This window comes from Sminthopsis crassicaudata, chromosome 2 (genome assembly GCF_048593235.1).
Source record: "Sminthopsis crassicaudata isolate SCR6 chromosome 2, ASM4859323v1, whole genome shotgun sequence".
Lineage (NCBI taxonomy): Eukaryota > Metazoa > Chordata > Mammalia > Dasyuromorphia > Dasyuridae > Sminthopsis > Sminthopsis crassicaudata.
In genome coordinates, this window is record NC_133618.1 from 497,617,685 (window position 1) to 497,638,437 (window position 20,753).

At 36.2% G+C, this 20,753-nt stretch overlaps 1 protein-coding gene across 2 annotated transcripts in view; it reads left to right on the forward strand.

The window, feature by feature from the left end:
• FKBP15 (FKBP prolyl isomerase family member 15) overlaps positions 1-20,753 on the forward strand; it is a 95,601-nt gene that overhangs the window by 48,350 nt on the left and 26,498 nt on the right. For both annotated transcript variants that reach the window (XM_074293673.1, XM_074293674.1), the window contains exons 12-19: positions 3,855-3,965; positions 6,784-6,868; positions 7,291-7,397; positions 10,373-10,490; positions 12,259-12,368; positions 12,630-12,737; positions 20,052-20,146; positions 20,361-20,463. In XM_074293673.1, the coding sequence (XP_074149774.1) occupies positions 3,855-3,965; positions 6,784-6,868; positions 7,291-7,397; positions 10,373-10,490; positions 12,259-12,368; positions 12,630-12,737; positions 20,052-20,146; positions 20,361-20,463 (837 nt within the window). The remainder of the gene's footprint in view (positions 1-3,854; positions 3,966-6,783; positions 6,869-7,290; positions 7,398-10,372; positions 10,491-12,258; positions 12,369-12,629; positions 12,738-20,051; positions 20,147-20,360; positions 20,464-20,753) is intronic.

Below are 20,753 nucleotides of genomic sequence, written 5' to 3' on the forward strand. Positions count from 1 at the left end.
CTTCTGGGATTAGAAACTGGCCTGAAGGTGTTTAAAACCATGAAAGAGAAAGGTTTATCCCCTTCTTTATCAAGGACTTGTTCCTTGGAGCTATGAGGGAATGTAGGAGTTAGGGAACTGGGGAATTAAAGGTGCCATGGCCAAGGGCAAACAGGTAGCAGCAGGGGCTGCTGAATCTGCTAGCCTATTTCCCTTAGCCTGAAGTAAATCCCCTTCTGGTGTCTGTTATAAAACAACAGAAATCTCTCTAAGTCCACGGACAACTTGCAGTAATTGTAGAATTTCCCTTGCATATTTAATGAGGTAATTATTTATTTATTTTTGCTATTAAAAAGTCCCCTTTCTTTCCATATAGACCCATGAGCTTGCAAAACATAAAAGACATATTTGGAGTCAGTATAGATGTTCACTCTCATTCCTTTCCCCAATTCTAAAACTGGTTCTGAACCTAGTGAGGGGGTTAGAATCTCCGATGGTTGGCCTAGATTGAGTTTAGAGACTTCCTCCATTAGAAGGAATGAGGCAGCCATTGCTTTAAGGTCGGAGGGTTACCCCAAAGAAACCAAGTTTCTTTGAAAAGTAAACAAGGATCTGGGATGGAGTCCTAGGAACTGAGTCAAGGCCCTCAGGATTTGGCATCCTCTTCCATTAACATGTAAAGTAAAAGCCTTTAGGTAGGGCTAAGGCAGAGATCAGTTTAGTTTTGGGGGTCTTAAAAGCCTTGGCCCAATCAGGGGCCCATTGGAGGACAATTGTGTCAAGGTCTTGAATAGAATCATATCTGTGGGTTTGGCAAGAATCAAAGTTAGGTCCAGATTCTAACAAAAATCCAGCCATGTTCAGGAAAGATCAAGGCTGTTTCTTTGAGGAAGGTTCAGGGGATGATAAGATTGTTTCCTTTCTGCTTTGTGCAATAGGGAGGTGAGAGTTAATTGGACCATGAATTTTAGTTATTGCCAAGCAGCTCTATGATTCTATTCAAAGTCTTGACACAATTTCCCTCTTAATTTTCTAGCAAAGGTGAAAATATCTAATTCCCTACATTATATTATCTCAACATTGACATTGTATGTTGGTCATATCTAAAAATCCATAAAGTTATCAAATATTAAGCAATTATAGCAGTTTAAAACCCTGACAATAAAGCAATTAACATCCATGTAGCATTTGTTTTATGTTAAGCGTTTTTGCAATCATGTGATCTTCAAAACAATCCTTACTATTTCTCTTTACAAATCAGAAAACTGGGCAGAGCTAATTTGCCATAAATTATATAGCTAATATATATCCACAATTGAGAGAATGATGGGCTTACCAAATGCAGAGACTGATTAGCTTTCTCACCTCACACCATCATGCTGGTTGGTGCCAGGGAAACCAAAATTCCTCTCAGGCAGTTGCTGGACAGAACCTGCTGAAGGCTGGGGTGACTGTGCCAGGATCTCTCTTTGATGGTAGTTTTAGGTGCCAGGGCTCAGGGAATGCTGACCATGGAGCCGGACCCCAACTCCATCTCCATTCCCCCCTCCTGGGTTGGGAAGGTGTTTGAACAAGGTGGTGTGGAATCTCAATGGCTATTGCTGCTTCCCCTATTTCTACAGGTGAAGCAGAATTTTAGTTTCCCTACAGTTCCTTAGCATTCTCTTTTCTTAATCTTATCTAAGATAAGAGGGGTTAGCAAACAGAAGGACTAGAGCTATATTGATCTTGTTAGCAATCCCTACAACTGAAATAGATATAGTTGGGACTCCAGGGAGTGGAGTGGAGAGGGTCCCTTAATACCTTCTGGGATGCTTTTCCAAAGGAACAGAAAGGAGCTTCGGACAAAATAGGAGTCAAGAAAGACTTAGCAAATATTGCTGTTTGCCTAGTTTTTTTTTTTTTTTTTTTCTTCTTTCAGAATGGTGTAAATTCCTGGAATTATCCCCAATATTTCAGGAATTTTTCTTGCAATCTTAAAATGACTAATTGCTAAAATTATTAATCATTGCTCTCAATACTTTGAGAATCTGCTAAGATGTTATTTTTATTTTAATTAATTAACTTTATTTCTATAGCCCCCAGCTTGGCCAGAGCTGAGATCCACAGGAAGAAGTTAGGCTTTTCCTTTTTTAAGGTGGAAGTCAAGGATGTTAAGAAATCTTCTCAGCATTCTAACTACAGCATAGAATTTTTTTTTCTTGCTGCTTGCATTTTAAATCTTTCCAGCTAACAAAATCTAGCTCACAGAACAAACGTGACAAAAACATTCTGCACCAAGATGAAGACACAGACAAAATGATGTGAAAGAGGACTGTCCCATCTTTGCCAAAAGTCATCCTATAGCACTTCATTGGTGTCCCAGAGAAAGTGAAAAAGTGGCAAAGATTCCCTTAGGTACTTTGTCCAAAATGGCAAGATTTCCAAGTCTAGGTATCCTCATTCAAGGAAAATTTGTTGAGCATGGAGCTCACAGTGATCCAGACAAAACTTTTTCCAGTTGTTTGGGATGTCTCAGATATGGGATTGAGGGAGAAAAAAATGGGGAGGCTTACCTTGACAAGGAGTGAATCAAACCAGGGGAAGCCAGATTCTCCCTGTGTGGGCTATCAAATGTTGAGGTTCAGAAGGAACCCCAAAAGGCTGGTGTTCATTACTGCTCTTTTGGAATTGTTTTGGTTTATCTCATTGTCTCTAACTCTTCTTTAAAAGGCTAAGTACATAGTAGCCCTCTTTGTAGAGGCCAGAAACTGGAAATTGAGTGGATGCTCATCAATTGGAGAATGGCTGATTAAATGCGGTATATGAATGTTATGGAATATTATTGTTCTGTAAGAAATGACCAGCAGGATGATTTCAGAGAGGCCTGGAGAGACTTACCTGAAGTGATGCTGAGTGAAATGAGCAGAACCAGGAGATCATTATACACTTCAACAACAATACTATATGATAATCAGTTATAATGGATGTGGCCACTAATAGATCAGTAATGAACCAGCTACACCCAGCGAAAACTCTGGGAGATGACTATGAACCACTACATAGAATTCCCAATCCCTCTATTTTTGTCCACCTGCATTTTCAATTTCCTTCACTGGCTAATTGTACAATATTTCAAATCCGATTCTTTTTGTACAGCAAAATAATTGTTTGGACATGTATACATATATTGTATTTAATTTATACTTTAACATATTTAACATGTGTTGGTCAACCTGCCATCTGGGGAAAAGGGTGGGGGGATGGAAGGGAAAAGTTGGAACAAAAGGTTTTGCATTTGTCAATGCTGAAAAATTACCCGTGCATATATCTTATAAATAAAAAGGTATAATTAAAAAAAAATTTAAAAATAAAAGGCTAAGCTCAGGAAGGTAACAACTATACTAACCTGATAAGGATCATATTTTAAAATATTATAAACCAAATAATATCATTTCCAGGTAAGATGTTTAAGGGGAAACAAAACATAATTTTAGTTTTCCAAACAATAGTTAACTTAAGTTCTACATAATTCTTTTACTGCTGTCTTCCTAGATCTCAATTGCTTCCACTTCAGACCAGCTTTCTAATGTAGCCTCTCCTGAGACTGATTTCTAAATGCCTTAATTCCTATCTCGGTGTGCTGTGGGTTTGGTTTCATCCATTCCCTTATGATGGTGAATCATCCTGATTTTATATAACTTCTAAGAAAGGAATTAAGACTAAGGGATCTTCGGAGTAAGCCAATGATCTGTTTACATATTTCGAAATGTGGTAGAGAAATTGGTCAGCTTTAAGAGAATGAGATGTCACCATGATTTATAATCATCATGAGAAAATAGTAGCAATAAACCATATGAAAATGATGCATTTTGTGACTTTTCTCCTCTCTCTAGAATCCTGATGTGACCAAGGCTAAACTGATCTCTAGGATGGCTAAAATGGGCCAGCCCATGCTACCCATTGTTCCTCCCCATCTCTTAGACTCCAGTGATTCTGAGATTGAGGTATGTCTTCTTATATCTTCAGTATTAGAGGTTGATGGTATAAATCTAGGGGCTTAAGCTTTAGGAACCCAAGGCCAAATGGAGCATGACCTTTTTTTTTTTTTGGCCCCAGTGCAGAATCATTGGCAAAGTCTTGCACAGGGGGATTAAGCATCTCTTTCAGATGTGGTTAGCATTTTTGCTGATGAACATAACACAAGACTGTAATTGCTTCATTAGTCAAGAAACAGTTTAAGGAGTGAATTAAGCCTCCACTAGCTTTTTGTAGTATCACTGAAGATAATTGATTCTCCACTTTGGCAAATGCAGTTCCTTTCATTCTTCTCTAACAAATTCTTACATTTTTAAAGATCAAACTTAAACTAGAGTTTAGTTTATTTTTTAAAATAGTTTATTTAGTTTATTATTTTTCTTAAAAAAGCATGGCTTCTGGTACTTTTCTTCCTCACTGCTGAAAAAGAAAAGTATCAGAGGCTATGCTTTTTTAAAAAAAAATAATGCTCATTGGGCAATTAGGATTATGTTAAAAAAGAGTTGGGTTTTGTTCTATTTCATTTCAGTTTTTAGTGAGTTTCATTTCAAGGGTTTGTAGAATCAATGATGGCAAGAAATATTAGAAGAAAACCAAAAAATATAAAAAAATAGACATATGTCAAACATCTAATCTCATAAAACAAGTCAAGGAGAAATAATTTAAGAATTTAATAACTATGGGGAGAAAAGCTTGGACATTATATGTCAAGAAATCACAAATGAAAACTGTGTCTAGATTTATTAGAACCATACAACAAAGTGAAGATAGAAAGAACCCTCGTATCCCTTCCTTAAAGAAGTCCCAAAAGGGTAAGTCCCATCAATACCATAACCAAGATTGTGAGCTTCCACATTGAAGAAAAACTATTACAAATATTTGAGACCTAGCAACTTTATAATAAATAAGAGAAAATCTTGGAATATAGTATTCCAAAAGAGATAGCTTGACAACCAGGAATGATTCATCCCACAGAACTAGAAATAGTGCAGTGAGTGAAGGGGATGAGGAGGGGAATGGACCTTAATTGAATAAAAGACTTTCCAGCAGTTTTGATGAAAGATTCAAGAGTTCTGATCAATGCAGTAAACAACCATATTGCAGTGAAGCATGTTATTCCACTCCTAACCGGAATAATGGATTCAAGGTGTTTAAAAAAAAAAAAGAAAGAAAGAAATAATCCATTTTTGGACATGGTCACCATGTGGATTTATTTTGCTTAATTACACTTACTTATTCTTTTTTTCTTTCTTTTGGTTTTTAATTAATGAAGGTGGGAAACAAGGGAAGTTAGTAGTGATGCCAAAAAAATTCTTTAAATATTTATTTTTTTAAATGCATGGGGAAAAACAGAGGAAAGGAAGAAAATAAAAATTTTTATATAGCATTTACTTCATGCTAGGTACAAATATGTTATTTGATTCTTACAACAACCCTATTATTATTTCTTTTACAGTTAAGAAAACTGAGACAAATGATGGTTGCTTAGGTCACACAAATAACAGAAGGAAGTTAGAAGGAATCATAGACACATCCATATATATATGAAAATGGATCTTTTAAAAATTTTAAGTTCAAAATTTTTTTAAATATATAGAGAGGGAAGAGTTAAGGAAGGAAAAAAGATTTTGTATCCTACTCTTTGCAAGAGACCTTCCCTGACCCTCCCCCTCCCCAGCAGGTAGTGTCTTCCTTCTGAGATTGTCTCCCTTTTACTCAATATATCTTGTATAAACCTAATTATATACATTTTTTTTTTCATCAGAATGTTGGCTTCTTAAGACTTTTTTCCTTTCTTTGTGTCCCTAGCATTTAGCATACTTCCTGGTATATAGAAAGCACTTAAGAAATGCTTGTTGACTAACTGTACAGCATCCTCTACTGGAAGACTCTGGTGACAGTAAACCAATTTCCTCTCAGAATATCTTATTCTGCTTTTGGATAACTCAAATTTTTAGGAGATTATTGATATATGGAGCTGAAATCTGCTTCCCTTCATCCATTGCTCCTTGTTCTATTTGCTAGAGCCATCATAACATAAAAATTTAATTCCTCTTTTATATACAACCCTTCAAATCTTTAGATAGCTATTTTGTTCCCCATCTTCTCTAGGCTAAACATCCTTCTTCTTTCTAGCTATCATAAGGTAGATCTTCTGTCCCCTTACCATCCTGGTTACCCTCCCCTAGATATATATTTCATCTTTTCAGTGTCCCTTTGTAAAATAAACACACAGAACTAAACTTGAGTAAAAATACTCAAGATTATCTTGTGATCTGCCTAGATCACCTCTAATGCAGCAGCACCATTGCTTCCTTTGAGATACACAATATTCCTTTCTATGTGTGGTTTTAATTCACATTTTGGTTTCCAAGTCACTGTTAACTCATACTACTGATTTGAACAAGGTCATTCTCATCAGATAGGGCAAACATGAATAATTAGTGTGAATGAAGATCATCAATTTTGAATCTTTAAAATTTTGCTTGTGATGACTAAAGATTAGATATAGTCTGCATATAGAAGTTCTCAACTAGTCTCATAAGTGCTTTACATCCATGGGCCCAACTCCTATGGACTTCTTTTTCACTAGCTTCCTTTCTGTTACCTATCTATTAAGGAGTAAATACAAGGCTTGCTTTTAAGCAAGCTTAAAATAACACCTTAAGGGTTTGGGGATACCCTGTATAACATATGATTCTACTTGTAGGAGAATCCCATGTAGCATAAATACTTTTTTGTCCCCTCTCCCCTTCTGAATAACTAAGACTTATATACCTGCTTTAGGACTTAAATACCCTACGTGGAACTGCATCCATCCATCCCTCTCCTGAGCCAGCCCATCCAACATCGCTGCCAAGGATGTCACCAAGTAAGAAATTTCTTTACCTCTGAAGTGTGTGAATTGGATCAATAAAATCTTTGTAATCATGTTAGTTTTATTCCTTGAGAATGACTTTAAAAAAAAAAGAAATTCAATAGTTCCATTTACTTTCTCTTCACACCTTAATAAGTTATTTAGCTTCCACAGTTCTAGAAATCTCCACTCAGCTGAATTATCTTCAGATAGTTGACATAGATCTCAGGGCTGAGTTCCTAACATATAATACCCAGCTATGTTGTCCTGTCTCATTTGTAAGGGCTTACAGCAGAATTATAAGGTTTGAGAGTATGGGCATATAGAAAGTTTGAAATGGCTGAGGAATATGATAGTACACAGGCTATTAGTCAAACTGTAGTATCCATCTATGCATCAAAGAGTTTGATAAAAATTAAAATTTTGTTTTATTTTAGCATCTCAACCATCAGTCCCTGGGATCCAAGCGCCCTCTGCTGCCTTAATGCCAATTGCAACTATCCAGTCTCACTCAAATCTGCCTGGAAATTCCCAGTCCTTTCAGGTATTAATATTGATAAGGATGCAGTAGGATTTTTTTTTTTTTTTTAAGGAATCTTTTGATAATATTCTGTTCTGGTTAAATCTGTCTTTACCCTTGTTGGTTATTCTGTAACACTTTTTAAAGATTATATGTGAATACTCTTGGATTTTTTTCTTGCCCAACAAAGAGTGAAAGCTCACAGTGTAAACTAGAAGAATGATAGCAGGTTGGGGGGGCTCAACTTGGAAGATCTACTTGGCATGCTCTGTGCTCTTTTTTTTTTTGAGGCTGGGGTTAAGTGACTTGCCAAGGGTCACACAGCTAGGAAGTGTTAAGTGTCTGAGATCCTATTTGGTCCTCCTGAATTCAAGGCTGGTGCTCTATCCACTGCGCCACCTAGCTGCCCCTTAAAAGGGACCTCTCTTTAAGAGAGTTTCTATGAATTGTTATCCCCATTCCTCTTTACAACTTCAGAATGCCCAACAACTTAGGGGCATATCATCAGTTTCTTTCAATATTGCCTAACATTGAGATGGTCCATAGAGTAACTTAGGACAGGAGACTGGGATGCTCTGTAATTGATGGACATTTTGTGTCAACTTCTTGATTTAAAGAGGAGCAAGTGTGGAAAGGCAGACCTGCCATTTTATAGACTGACAGATTTCTTTATCTAGAGAGAAAACTATGGAGAGTGAATATAGATTGAAGCATATTTCACATTTTTGTTTGTTTTCATTCTCATGGGTTTTCCCCCCCTTTCGGTCTGATTTTTCTTACACGCCATTTTACAAATATAGAAATAAGTTTAAAAGGATTGCTCATAGTTTACCTATATCAGATTGCTTACTGTATTGAGGGGAGGGGTAAAGGAGGGAAGGAAAAAAATTTAGAATACAAAGTTTTACAAAAATTAACATTAAAATTAATCTTTACGTGTATTTAGGAAAATGCTATTTTTAAAAAAAATCTAACAGATTTCATGTGGGATTTTAGTCAGTAATTCTAACTTTACCCAAATATACTTATAGACACAACTTAATCTTTTTTAAAAGTCACTGTGCCTGGCAGGTAGTAGAAATTTGCAGCTTACTTTAAAATATATTATGGGAAAGCTAGGAAAGATGCTGAAAAATCTTTCTCTCTTTCTTAACAGGATTAGTTTTCCTACTTAGAACTACTTAGCAAAGTAGACATGCTGCCAGCTTTCATGCTAATATAACTTCAAATATTGATGATCTCATCCAGCTCTGAAATATACTCAAAGCAGTAATGACCTCACATCACAGTCTAGCTCTCTGATCCATTCTCTCTACTTTCACAGCTACTACCTTAATTTAAACCCTTATTACTTTCTGTACTATTCAGATTATTGCAGAATCTTCCTATTTGGTCTCCCTGCCTCAAATCTTACCACACTCCTGTCAAACCTGACTCTCTTGCCAAAGTAGTTTTCCTTAAACACAAATCTGACTTTGTGACTTCTTGATTCATCCACTTATCGTGGCTTTGGTTTGCTTCTAGGATAAATTATAAGTTCCTTTGTTTAGTTTTTAAATAATTTTATTTAATATACCCCCAGCCTTTCTTTCCAATCTCATTACTCCATCTCCTGTACTCTGCTCCTAGGAATTTCTCTGTATTCCTCATTCACAACACTTCATCTCCTTTCTTTGGGGCTTTACATTATAGCCATTCCCCATGCCTGGTATGCATACCTTCCTCATCTCCACATCATAGATGCCCTCTGTCCTTTTAAGATGCTTCCCAAGAACCATCTTCTGCATGAGACTTTTTCTAAGTCTCCTAAGACTATCTCCCTCCTTCCCAGACTACTTTGTATTTAACACTTTGTACGTATTTGCTTTTCTTCACTTTATATTTGATTAGAATTTAACTAAGACTTTTGGGACATTATATTTTGTGTTTTTTCCGTACTTGGTTAGATGTCAGCTAATTGTAAGCAAGAATTGTTTCATTCTTTTTTAGCATAAAAAGTACTTAATCAATACTTGATGATTGATTTATCTTCTTGGTCAATCAGAGAAAAGCACGATTGAAAAGAGGTGACTAGTTACTTTCAAAATGCAGCTATAACTTTTTTTTAAATTAAAGCTTTTTATTTACAAAGCATATATATGGGTAATTTTTCCAACATTGACCTTTGTATAACCTTTTATTGCAAATTTCCCTCTCCTCCCCATCCCCTCCCCTACATGGCAGGTAGCCCAATACATGTTAAATATATTGAAATACATGTTAAATCCAATATATATATATTTATACAGTCATCTTGCTACACAAGAAAAATCTGATCAAGAAAGAAGAAAAAGAAAACCTGAGAAAGAAAACACAATGCAAGCAAATAACAACAGAGAGCATGAGAATGCTATGTTGCGTTCTACCCTCTGTTCCCACAGTTTTCTCTCTGGTTGTAGATGGCTCTCTCCAACACTGAACAAGTAGAACATCTCATTGTTGAAGAGAGCCATGTCTATCAGAATTGATCATTGTATGTCTTCTTGTTAACATGTACAGTGATCTCCTGGTTCTGCTCATTTCACTCAGCATCAGTTCATATAAATCTTTCTAAGCTTCTATGAAATCATCTTGCTAGTTGTTTCTTACTGAACAATAATATGCCATAACATTCATATATTATAACTTATTCAGCCATTCTCCAATTGATGGGCATCCATTCAATTTCCAGTTTCTAGCCACTAAAGAAAGGGCTTCCACAAACATTTTTGCAGATGTGGGTCCATTTCTCTCCTTTAAGATCTCTTTGGGATATAAGCCCAGTAGAAACACTATTGGGTCAACAGATATGCAGTTTGATAACTTTTTGAGCATAGTTCCAAATTGCTCTCCAGAATGGCTGGATCAGTTCACAATTCCACCAACAATGTATCAGTGTTGCAATTTTCCCACATCCCCTCCAACATTTGTCATTATCTTTTCCTGTCATCTTTGCAGCTATAACTCTTGAATTTTCTTAGCCCTATGCAGGTATGCAGGCCTATTCCTACCACCAGAATGCTACACCAGTCACTTCCCAACTACAGCCTGTAGGACCCATGTATCCAGGACCACTTTCTCAGACTCCACATTTTCAAGGTAAGATTAAAAAAAGTTCAGTGACTTGACACATCTCATAAGTTTTTGAGTCCAGATGAGAACCCATATCTTTCTTTTATGTTGTCTTCCCCTTAGACTGTAAGCTCCTTGAGGACAAGGACTGTCTTTCTCTCTCTCTCTTTTTTTTTTTTTTTTTGGTCTTTATATTCCCGGAACTTGATACTGTGCCTGACATCTAGTAGTTACTTTAAAAATGTTTATCACTTAACTGTTTTTTTAACCTCTTTTGGAAGGAAGCTTGATGGTCTATTAAGAGATGAGCAAGACCTAGAAAAGGAAACATATAGAGCATTTGATGGACTGGACCTAGAAAAGCAGGGTTCTAATTCCACTTCATGCCATGTCTAGCTGTGTGACATGGAGGAGTCACTAAACTTTTTGAGCTTCAGTTTCCCCTTGTGTACAATGAGGGGGTTGGACTAAATGTCATTTCGGTTCCTGCCAACTCTGAAATACTCTCATCTGTCAGCATATGGTATTGTGAATTCTTACAGTAAGTTATGCACTCAGACACACATTTCTGTTATGGTGGTACTTTTGGGAATGGCTTGAGTTGAAAATCCATTTTTTATTTTCATGTATGTTTTTCAACTCCTATATTAGTTGGTACAGTTGATATTACAATTTCATTCTACAGACTGCTAAGTGGATAATCTACTTTTTGATGTGAACCAATGTATCAAACTTATAAGTGACTGAAATAAATAAAAATTGATAAGTATTGCAAAAAAAATGTTTATCACTAATTAATGGCAATGGATAAAATGATCCCACAGTATCTGTATTCAGACATTTGTCAATTTATACATTTTATTTCAATACAACAGATTCTACTCAAATTCTACTTAGTTCACACACACAAATACATCCCCCCATACAGTTACATACAGCCTCCTATCTATCAGATAGAATATCAGATAGAATCACTATCTGATTGCAACAGATAGTACATGTGAGTTTCCACTTTTTTGTGTAACTATTGTTAACAGAATAAAATTTGTCTTTTAAGCTTAGCGATTTGTTACCAATATTGTTCATTATCTTTTGTCAGAATTTGATTGACTTTTAGTGTTGTCTTGATTTACATTGTTGTAGTCTTTGTAGTCCTTGTCCCACAGAGTTTCTCTCTTTCTTTTTTTTTCTCCCTTCATTAAAGCTTTTTTTTTTTTTTTCCAAAACATATGTGTGGACAATTCTTCAACGATTCTTGCAAAAGCTTGTATTCTAATTTTCCTCATGCCCTCCCCAAGATGGCAAGTAGTCCAATACATGTTAAACATGATAGAAATATATGCTAAATCCAATATATACATATATATTTATACAATTATTATGTCACACAAGAAAAATTAAGTCAAACCAATTAAAAAAGAGAGAGCGAGAAGCAAAATAAAATGCAAACAAACAACAAAAAGAGTGAAAATGCTGAACCATACTCAGTTCTCCTAGTCCTCTCTCCCACAGGATCTCTTGATGAGAATTTTGAAGCTCATGGTTCCAGAAAGATGGGAAAAGGAGAAAACAGTTTAATTTTATTCTTGAAAGGAATTTGACACAAAAGCCTAAAATGGGCAGCACCTGTACTCTTCTGGCTTTTCACATCATAGACATATTTCTCCATTACTAATATCATTAATGATCATAAGATCATTGCTCTTTCCCCAGCTCCTTTTCTATTTCTACATTTCCAAAAGAAACTCCAGATCTGCTTAAAACTGTTTCATTTTTAGAATATATCTGGTTTTAGGCTCAGCCGATATTGCTTCATTGCTCATGACCGAAGCACGACAGCACAATACTGAAGTCCGAATGGCAGTAAACAAGGTGGCTGATAAAATGGACCATCTTTCTGCCAAGGTGAGTTACTCTGCAGAGGGCATAGAAGAGTTCATGGAGAAAGAAGGAGGTGGTGCCCCCTGGCCTGAGCTACAACCAATTCCATAGAAAAATAATACTGCATTTAGTGGTGACATTTATGGTTGACTTGGAGATATTTACTTAGTGCTTGCTCTGTTATTGTCATGTAAAAATAGTTCAATATCTAGATTGTCAAGTTTTAGAGGAGCATTTTAGCTTGAGGCCTTCTTAACAAAATCTCTTCTGATGTCCTCTTTTAAGGTGGAAGAATTACAGAAGCGTAGTGCTAGCAATTCTTTGCTCCTTCCTGGATTATCAGCAAGCATGGAAACAAGTATGATTATGAGTAATATTCAAAGGATCCTTCAGGTAAGGATGATCTTGCTTCTTTTATGTAGTGCTTCCTTTCTGATGCTGTTTCCTCAGAATTTATCAATTGTGTATATCTCCAACACACAAATAGGCAGCAAGTATAAAATTAAAGAAACAATTTACCCAGAATTATTTAATTTTGTCAGAGTAAAGTCTCACAATAATCACAGCAAAAAGTGCCTCTCTCTCTGATCACTGGAGGTGGATTCAATGACTTTTCAGACAAGCATTCATCTGGTACATGAGGAATATAAAACATAATACATGATCTCTGAGGGGAGAGCCAAGATGGCTTAGTAAAGACAAGGATTTGTCTAAGCTTTTCTGAATTCCCCTATAAACTACATTAAAATAATACTTCAAAACAAATTCTGGAGTGGCAAAACAAACAGATGCAGTGAAGCAATTTTCTAGCCTATGACAACTTAAAAAGTTGACAGGAAAGATCTTTCTCATTGGGGTAAAAATGGAGCACCATCCAGGGCAGGCTGCCTCTAGCAGCAGGCCTTAGGGACAACTGAATCAGTGGAGGCTATGATAGTGACTGCGTTGGCTTCTGGAGCTTTTATCCCAGAGATAGTAAGGGGTTCAGAAAAACTGGTCAGAAGATTACAGGAAACCTTTTGTCTGGTACTGTGAGCAGGATTCTGTTGCATTAGCCATACTTGGTTCTGGGTCATAACCCCAAGATAAGGAGGAGAACTAGCAGGAACAAGGACCCTGGTCGTAATTCCAGGTAGAAAAAAGTACTTGTGGTCACTTACAGACACAGGCAAGGAAAGCATTGATTACACATCTCCTTTGATTATACCACCTTGGAAGAATTGAAAACTTATAGACCTCTAGAATTAACTGAACACAACATAAAAAATCCTGAAGCTTGGAATAGTGCCACCTCTATCCAGGAGCAGAGACCAACTTTAAAGTAAAGTTAAAAGTCAAAAAAAAGCCTGGAAAAATGAACAAACATCAGAAAAAGAACTTCAAGATAGAAAATTACTATGGTAACAGGGAAGATCAAAATACAAGCTCAGAAGAAGATAGTGAGACAAAAGTAGATACTTGCAAAGTCTCAAAAAAGATTAAAAATCAAGTAAGAGAGGCAGAGGAAAAATGCAGAAAAGAAATTAAAGTAATGCAAGAAAGAGTCAGCAGCTTGGCAAAGGAGGCACAAAAAAAAATACTGAATATTTTAACTAAAACAATAGGCTAAGTAATTTAAAAAGGAACAATAATCCTCTGAAGAGAATAAAAAACAAAATTGGCCAAATGGAAAGAGGTACAAAATTTGGTGAAGAAAACAACTTAAAAAGAAAAATTGACCAAATAAAAAAGGAAATACAAAAGCTTACTGAACAAAATAATCTTTGCAAATTAGAATTGGGTAAGTAGAAGCTAATGACTCTATAAGATACCAATACACAATCGAACAAAATCAAAAGAATGAAAAAAAAAATAGAAGAAAATGTGAAATACCTCATTAGAAAAACAACTGACTTGGAAAATAGATTAAGGAGAGATAATGTAAGTGTTATTGGATGGTAGAATGTGATGAAAAAAGACCTTAAACATCATATTTTTAAAAATTATTAAGAAAAATTGCCCTAAAATCCTAGAACTATAAGGTAAAATAGAAATGGAAAAAATGCACTGATCACCCTTGATAGAGATCCCAAAATAAAAATTCTCAGGAATATTAAAGCCAGTTCCGGCCAAGATGGCGGCGTGGAGGCAGACAGCTGCTTGAGCTCCTCGTTTTCTCTCAGAACTTACTTCATGACAAGCCTCTGACTTAATGCTTGACCCAGAAAGAAATCCACAAATTATCACCAAGAGAAGACATCCTTGAAAGTCGCCAGAAAAGGTCTGTGTTTGCTCGGGGGAGGGACAATCAGACTGGGCGCAGACTGAGGGCAGACAGCCAGAGCAAGACAGGCAGCTCACACAGCTCAGACCTGAGGGGGAGGGGTGTGATCTCTGCCGTTTCTGTGAAAGGGCTTTTGCCCCAGTGTGGATGCTCCGTCTTGGCAGCAAGCCAGGAGCAGCAGAGAGGGTGTAAACACCGGAGGTGAAGATTAAAACCCCAGAAAGCCAGCATCTCTCAGAGCCTGGCCGCCCCCAACCCCCACCTGGACTGACTCAGTGCGTTCTTGAGCCTCAGAGCGCAGAATCAGTACAGTCATTGCTGTTCTGTTAGTGCCTCTCTGCTGCCCTACCCCCAGTCTGTAGAGGAAGCCCATTAATACCATCCAGCCCCATCCCCCACAAAACAGACCAATTGTGTCTCTTGTCAGTTTGTTTTCTTTGATTCCTGCTTTGACAAAATGAACAAAAAATTCAAAAGGGCTCTAACCATTGACAGCTTCTGTGTGAAGAGGGAGCAGACTTCAAATGCTGAGGAGACTAAAAACAGACTGTCCTCAGAGGAATCCCCTGGGAGGGATATAAGCTGCTCCTCAATACAAAAGAACCTCATAGAGGAAATCAAAAAGGCTCTCACAAGAGAGCTGGAAGAGAAATGGGAAAAGGAAAGGGAAGCTTGGCAAGAGAGCCTGGAGAAGTCATCCCATGCATTCAAAGACAGAGTGGATAAAGAAATCAAATCATTGAGAAACAAGATTAGTGAGCTGGAAAAGGTAAACAACTCCAAGGAAAACAGGATTAGTGAGCTGGAAAAGGTAAACAACTCCAAGGAAAACAGGATTAGTGAGCTGGAAAAAGAAATCAGCTCTCTAAAAAATAAAGTGGATAAAATGGAAAAAAATTCCATAGAAGATAAAAACTCAATTGGACAATTACAAAGAGATATAAAAAAAGTGAGTGAAGAAAATACATCATTGAAAATTAGACTGGAACAAGTGGAAATGAATGACTCAAGGAGAAACCAAGAGGGAGTCAAGCAAAACCAGAGAAATGAAACAATTGAAAAGACTGTCAAGTACCTTACCAGAAAGACAACAGACCTGGAAAACAGATCCAGGAGAGACAATTTGAGAATAATCGGACTCCCTGAAAAATGGGAGGAAAAAAAGAGCTTGGACACCATTTTCGAGGAAATTATCAAAGAGAACTGCCCAGACATTCTGGAAACAGAGGGTAAAATAGACATTGGAAAAATTCATCGATCACCTACTGAAAGGGACCCTAAAATCAAAACGCCAAGAAATATAGTGGCCAAGTTCAAGAACCATCAGACAAAGGAAAAGATATTGGAAGCTGCTAGAAAAAAGAAATTCAGATATGGAGGATCCACAATAAGGATAACCCAGGATCTAGCAGCGTCCACATTAAAAGAACGCAGGGCCTGGAACATGATATTCCGAAAGGCTAAGGAACTTGGTATGCAGCCAAGAATAACTTACCCAGCAAGAATGAGCATCGTTTTCCAGGGAAGAAGATGGACATTTAATGAAATAAATGAATTCCATCTATTTTTGATGAAAAAACCAGACCTACATAAAAGGTTTGATCTTCAAATACAGAACTCAAGAGATTTCTAAAAAGGTAAATAGAAATCTTGAGAACTATACTTCTGTCAAAAAAATATGTAAAGAACATATGTACAATTTGTCTTAGAAACTAGAGGTGGAAAGGAGATTATATTATAAAAAAGTGTAAAGTGGTGGTACTACATCTCATGAAGAGGCAAAGGTAACCTATTATATCTGAGAGAAAGAAAGGAGGGAGATAAACATAGCGTATATCAATAGACATATTCGATTTATGGTGAAACTTCTTCCACTTCATTGAAAAGTGAAAGGGAAGGAGTAAGCTAAGGGGAAGGGAATACAGTAATTTCGAGGAAAAGGGGTAAAATAAGGGGAGGATCTTTAAGGTGGGGGAGGGATCCTAAAAAGGGAGGGCTGTGAAAAGCAAGTGGTGTTCACCAGTTTAATACTGGATAGGAGGACAAAAGGGAAGGAAAGGGGAAAAGCATAAGCAGGGATTAATAGGATGGCAAGCAATATAGAATTAGTCCTTCTAACCATAAATGTGAATGGGGCAAACTGCCTCATAAAGAGGAAGCAGTTAGCAGACTGGATTAAAAGTCAGAATCCTACTATATGTTGTTTACAGGAAACACACCTGAAACAGGGTGAGACATTCAAACTAAAAGTAAAAGGGTGGAGCAGAATCTATTATGCTTCAGGCAAAACCAAAAAAGCAGGAGTAGCCATCCTCATCTCAGATCAAGCAAAAACAAAAATTGATCTAATTAAAAGAGATAAGGAAGGGCATTATATCCTGCTAAAGGGAAGCATCAATAATGAAGCAGTATCAATATTAAACATGTATGCACCAAGTGGTGCAGCATCTAAATTCTTAAAAGAGAAATTAAGAGAGCTGCAAGAGGAAATAGATAGCAAAACTATAATAGCAGGAGATCTCAACCTTGCACTCTCAGAATTAGATAAATCAAACCACAAAATAAATAAGAAAGAAGTCAAAGAGGTAAATAGAATACTAGAAAAGTTTGATATGATAGATCTTTGGCGAAAGCTAAATGGAGACAGAAAGGAATATACTTTCTTCTCAGCAGTTCATGGAACCTATACAAAAATTGATCATATACTAGGGCATAAAAACCTCAAAATCAAATGCAGTAAGGCAGAAATAGTAAATGCATCCTTTTCAGACCATAATGCAATCAAAATAACATTTAATAAAAAGCCAGGGGAAAATAGACCAAAAAATAATTGGAAACTAAATAATCTTATACTAAAGAATGATTGGGTAAAACAGCAAATCATAGACATAATTAATAACTTCACCCAAGAAAATGACAATAATGAGACATCATACCAAAATGTGTGGGATACAGCCAAAACAGTAATAAGGGGAAGTTTTATATCTCTACAGGCCTACTTGCATAAAATAGAGAAAGAGAGGGCCAACGAATTGGGCTTACAACTAAAATTGCTAGAAAAGGAACAAATTAAAAACCCCCAGACAAACACAAAACTTGAAATTCAAAAAATAAAAGGTGAGATTAATAAAATTGAAAGTTAAAAAACTATTGAATTAATAAAACTAAGAGTTGGTTTTATGAAAAAACCAACAAAATAGACAAACCCTTAGTAAACCTGATTAAAAAAAGGAAAGAGAAAAAGCAAATTGATAGTCTTGAAAATGAAAAGGGTGAACTCACCACTAATGAAGAGGAAATTAGAACAATAGTTAGGAGCTACTTTGCTCAACTTTATGCCGATAAATTCGATAACTTAAATGAAATGGAAGAATACCTTCAAAAATATAGTTTGCCCAGATTAACAGAGGAAGAAGTAAGTAGTCTAAATAGTCCCATCTCAGAAAAAGAAATAGACCAAGCTATTAACCAACTTCCTAAGAAAAAGTCCCCAGGACCAGATGGATTTACAGGTGAATTCTACCAAACATTTAAAGAACAACTAACTCCAATGCTATGTAAACTATTTGAAAAAATAGGGATTGAAGGAGTCCTACCAAATTCCTTCTATAACACAGACATGGTACTGATACCTAAACCAGGTAGATCGAAAACTGAGAAAGAAAACTATAGACCAATTTCCTTAATGAATATTGATGCTAAAATCTTAAATAAGATATTAGCAAATAGACTTCAGAAAATCATCCCCAGGATAATACACTATGACCAAGTGGGATTTATACCAGGAATGCAGGGCTGGTTTAATATTAGGAAAACTATTAGTATAATTGACCATATTAATAATCAAATTAATAAAAACCATATGATCATCTCAATAGATGCAGAAAAGGCATTTGATAAAATCCAACATCCATTCCTACTAAAAACGCTTGAGAATATAGGAATAAATGGACTATTCCTTAAAATAATAAGGAGGAATATTAAAGCCAGATTTCAGAGCTTTCAGGTCAAGGAGAAAATATTGCATTCATACAAAAAGAAACAATTAAGATATTATGGAGACACAATTAATGTAATACAAGATTTAGCAGTTTCTATATTAAAGAATTAGAAGGCTTAGAATATGACATTCCAGAAGGCAAACAAGCTAGGATTACAACCAAGAATCCCCTTCTGCCTTCAGGAGAAAAAATGACTAGTCAGTGAAATAAAAGGCTTTCAAGCATTCCTGATAAAAAGACTAGAGCTGGAATAGAAAATTTGAAATTCAGACACAAGACTAGAGAAGAATTTAAACAGAAAAGAGAAATCATAAATCATAAGGGATTCAGTAAAGTTAAACTGTTTACATTCCTGAAGGGAACGATGATACTTGTTAACTCCTAAATTTTTTTTTTTTTTTTTTTAAGACAGCTAGAAGGAGTGTACATAAGAAGGTATGGGTGTGAGTTGAATATAATAGTATAATATTTAAAAAATGAACATGTTGGAATATAAAAAAAATTAAGAAATATTTTCATTTTTACATTTTTACATTGAAGGGAAAGATAGGGGAGGAAGTCACTGGTAATGCTTGAACGTTACTCTCATCAGAATTGGCTTAAAGAAAAAAACAACATACATGTTCATCTGGGTATAGAAATGTATTTTACCACAGGGAAGGAAGAGGGGAGAAGGATAATAGAAGGCAAGTGTATTTATAAAAGGGATGGTGAATTGGGGGATTGTGGGGGGAGGCAGTGGTTTGAAGCAAAAGACTTTTGAAGAGGGATAGGGTGAAAAAGAGAGAGTAGAATAAACAGGATGGAAATACACAGTAATCATAACTGTTCATGTGCATGGGATGAACACAGTATATGTTTCCCACTCTCAAGAAGCTTATAGTCTCATAGAAGAGATAAGACCAATGTACAAGTAACCATAGTGTACAGTTGAATGTGAAAAGCAAGGCAAGCCATTGAGTGTCACAGTAGCTGAGGGAAAAGAGAGTTTGCTTTGAGCTGGTTCTCATGAATCGATGTCAGCCCTATTTGTGCTTCAAACTAAGAATTATACCAACAGTTGCTGTTAACTGGAAATGATGTCTTATACACCTGACCTTCTGCCAGTTGCCTTTTAAACTAAAACTTGTTTTCTTACCACTGCATTTTTTCCCCACTTTTTTCCATCTGCATTGCATAGGATGTCTTCCTTAGATTTCCTTTCTTAATCGTCCTGGAAAAAATTAAATGATCTGTTTAAGGTGAAATGGAGTCTGAGGTCTAGTATCCTGGAAACCCTTTCTCCAGAGGGTTCTGAATAGCAAGACTGAGAATTGATTGTTTCTTGCCTCAAAATTGGACAAAATAAGACTGCCTTCTGCTGACTTAAATATGTTAATTCTTTTAGAGCTGCTGTTCATATGTGAAAAAATTAAATTGTATATGTCTATATTTCAAACTTAGGAAAATGAAAAGTTGAAGCAGGAGGTCCTTGAGAAGAAAAATCGGATTGAAGAACAAAATGACAAGATCACTGATCTGATTGAACGCAGTCAGAGGTAATAGCACAATGAACTGACCCTAAAAACAAACATGATTTATTTAATGCCCATATCAAACAAGCTTACTTAAGGCAGTGAGGAGTTTCTATACCAAGGGGATTTCAAACCTTCACAACTCCTATTTATTATATGGCTTTGTTTAGGATTACTCTGCCCTCTGTTTGATTTTTGTGTACATGCAGTTTGCTGGACTTAATCCTATATTTCATAGGTATGTGGAGCAGAATAACTTGCTGATGGAGAAGAGGAATAGCACCCTTCAAATAGCCACTGAAAACACGCAGGCAAGAGTATTGCATGCTGAGCAGGAGAAGGTAAAATCATTAGCACCGGGAACAGCAACCTCAAGGGCCAGGATACAGCTAAGCCCTTTTAACAAAAAAGAATCCAAATTTTTCAAGTAGAGTGATCATGATCCGAGTCCCTAATTCAGACTAATTCCTGGGTATATTACCCACATTTTCATCTACTGGCATATTTACACATTGACTTAAAAACTCAAATTAGTGGAACAATTTTCTTGCTATATATTGAGAAACAAAACAATAGTAAACCTCATCTGATAATCCTCATAATCCCAAATACTTTTGGTAGCATATCTTTC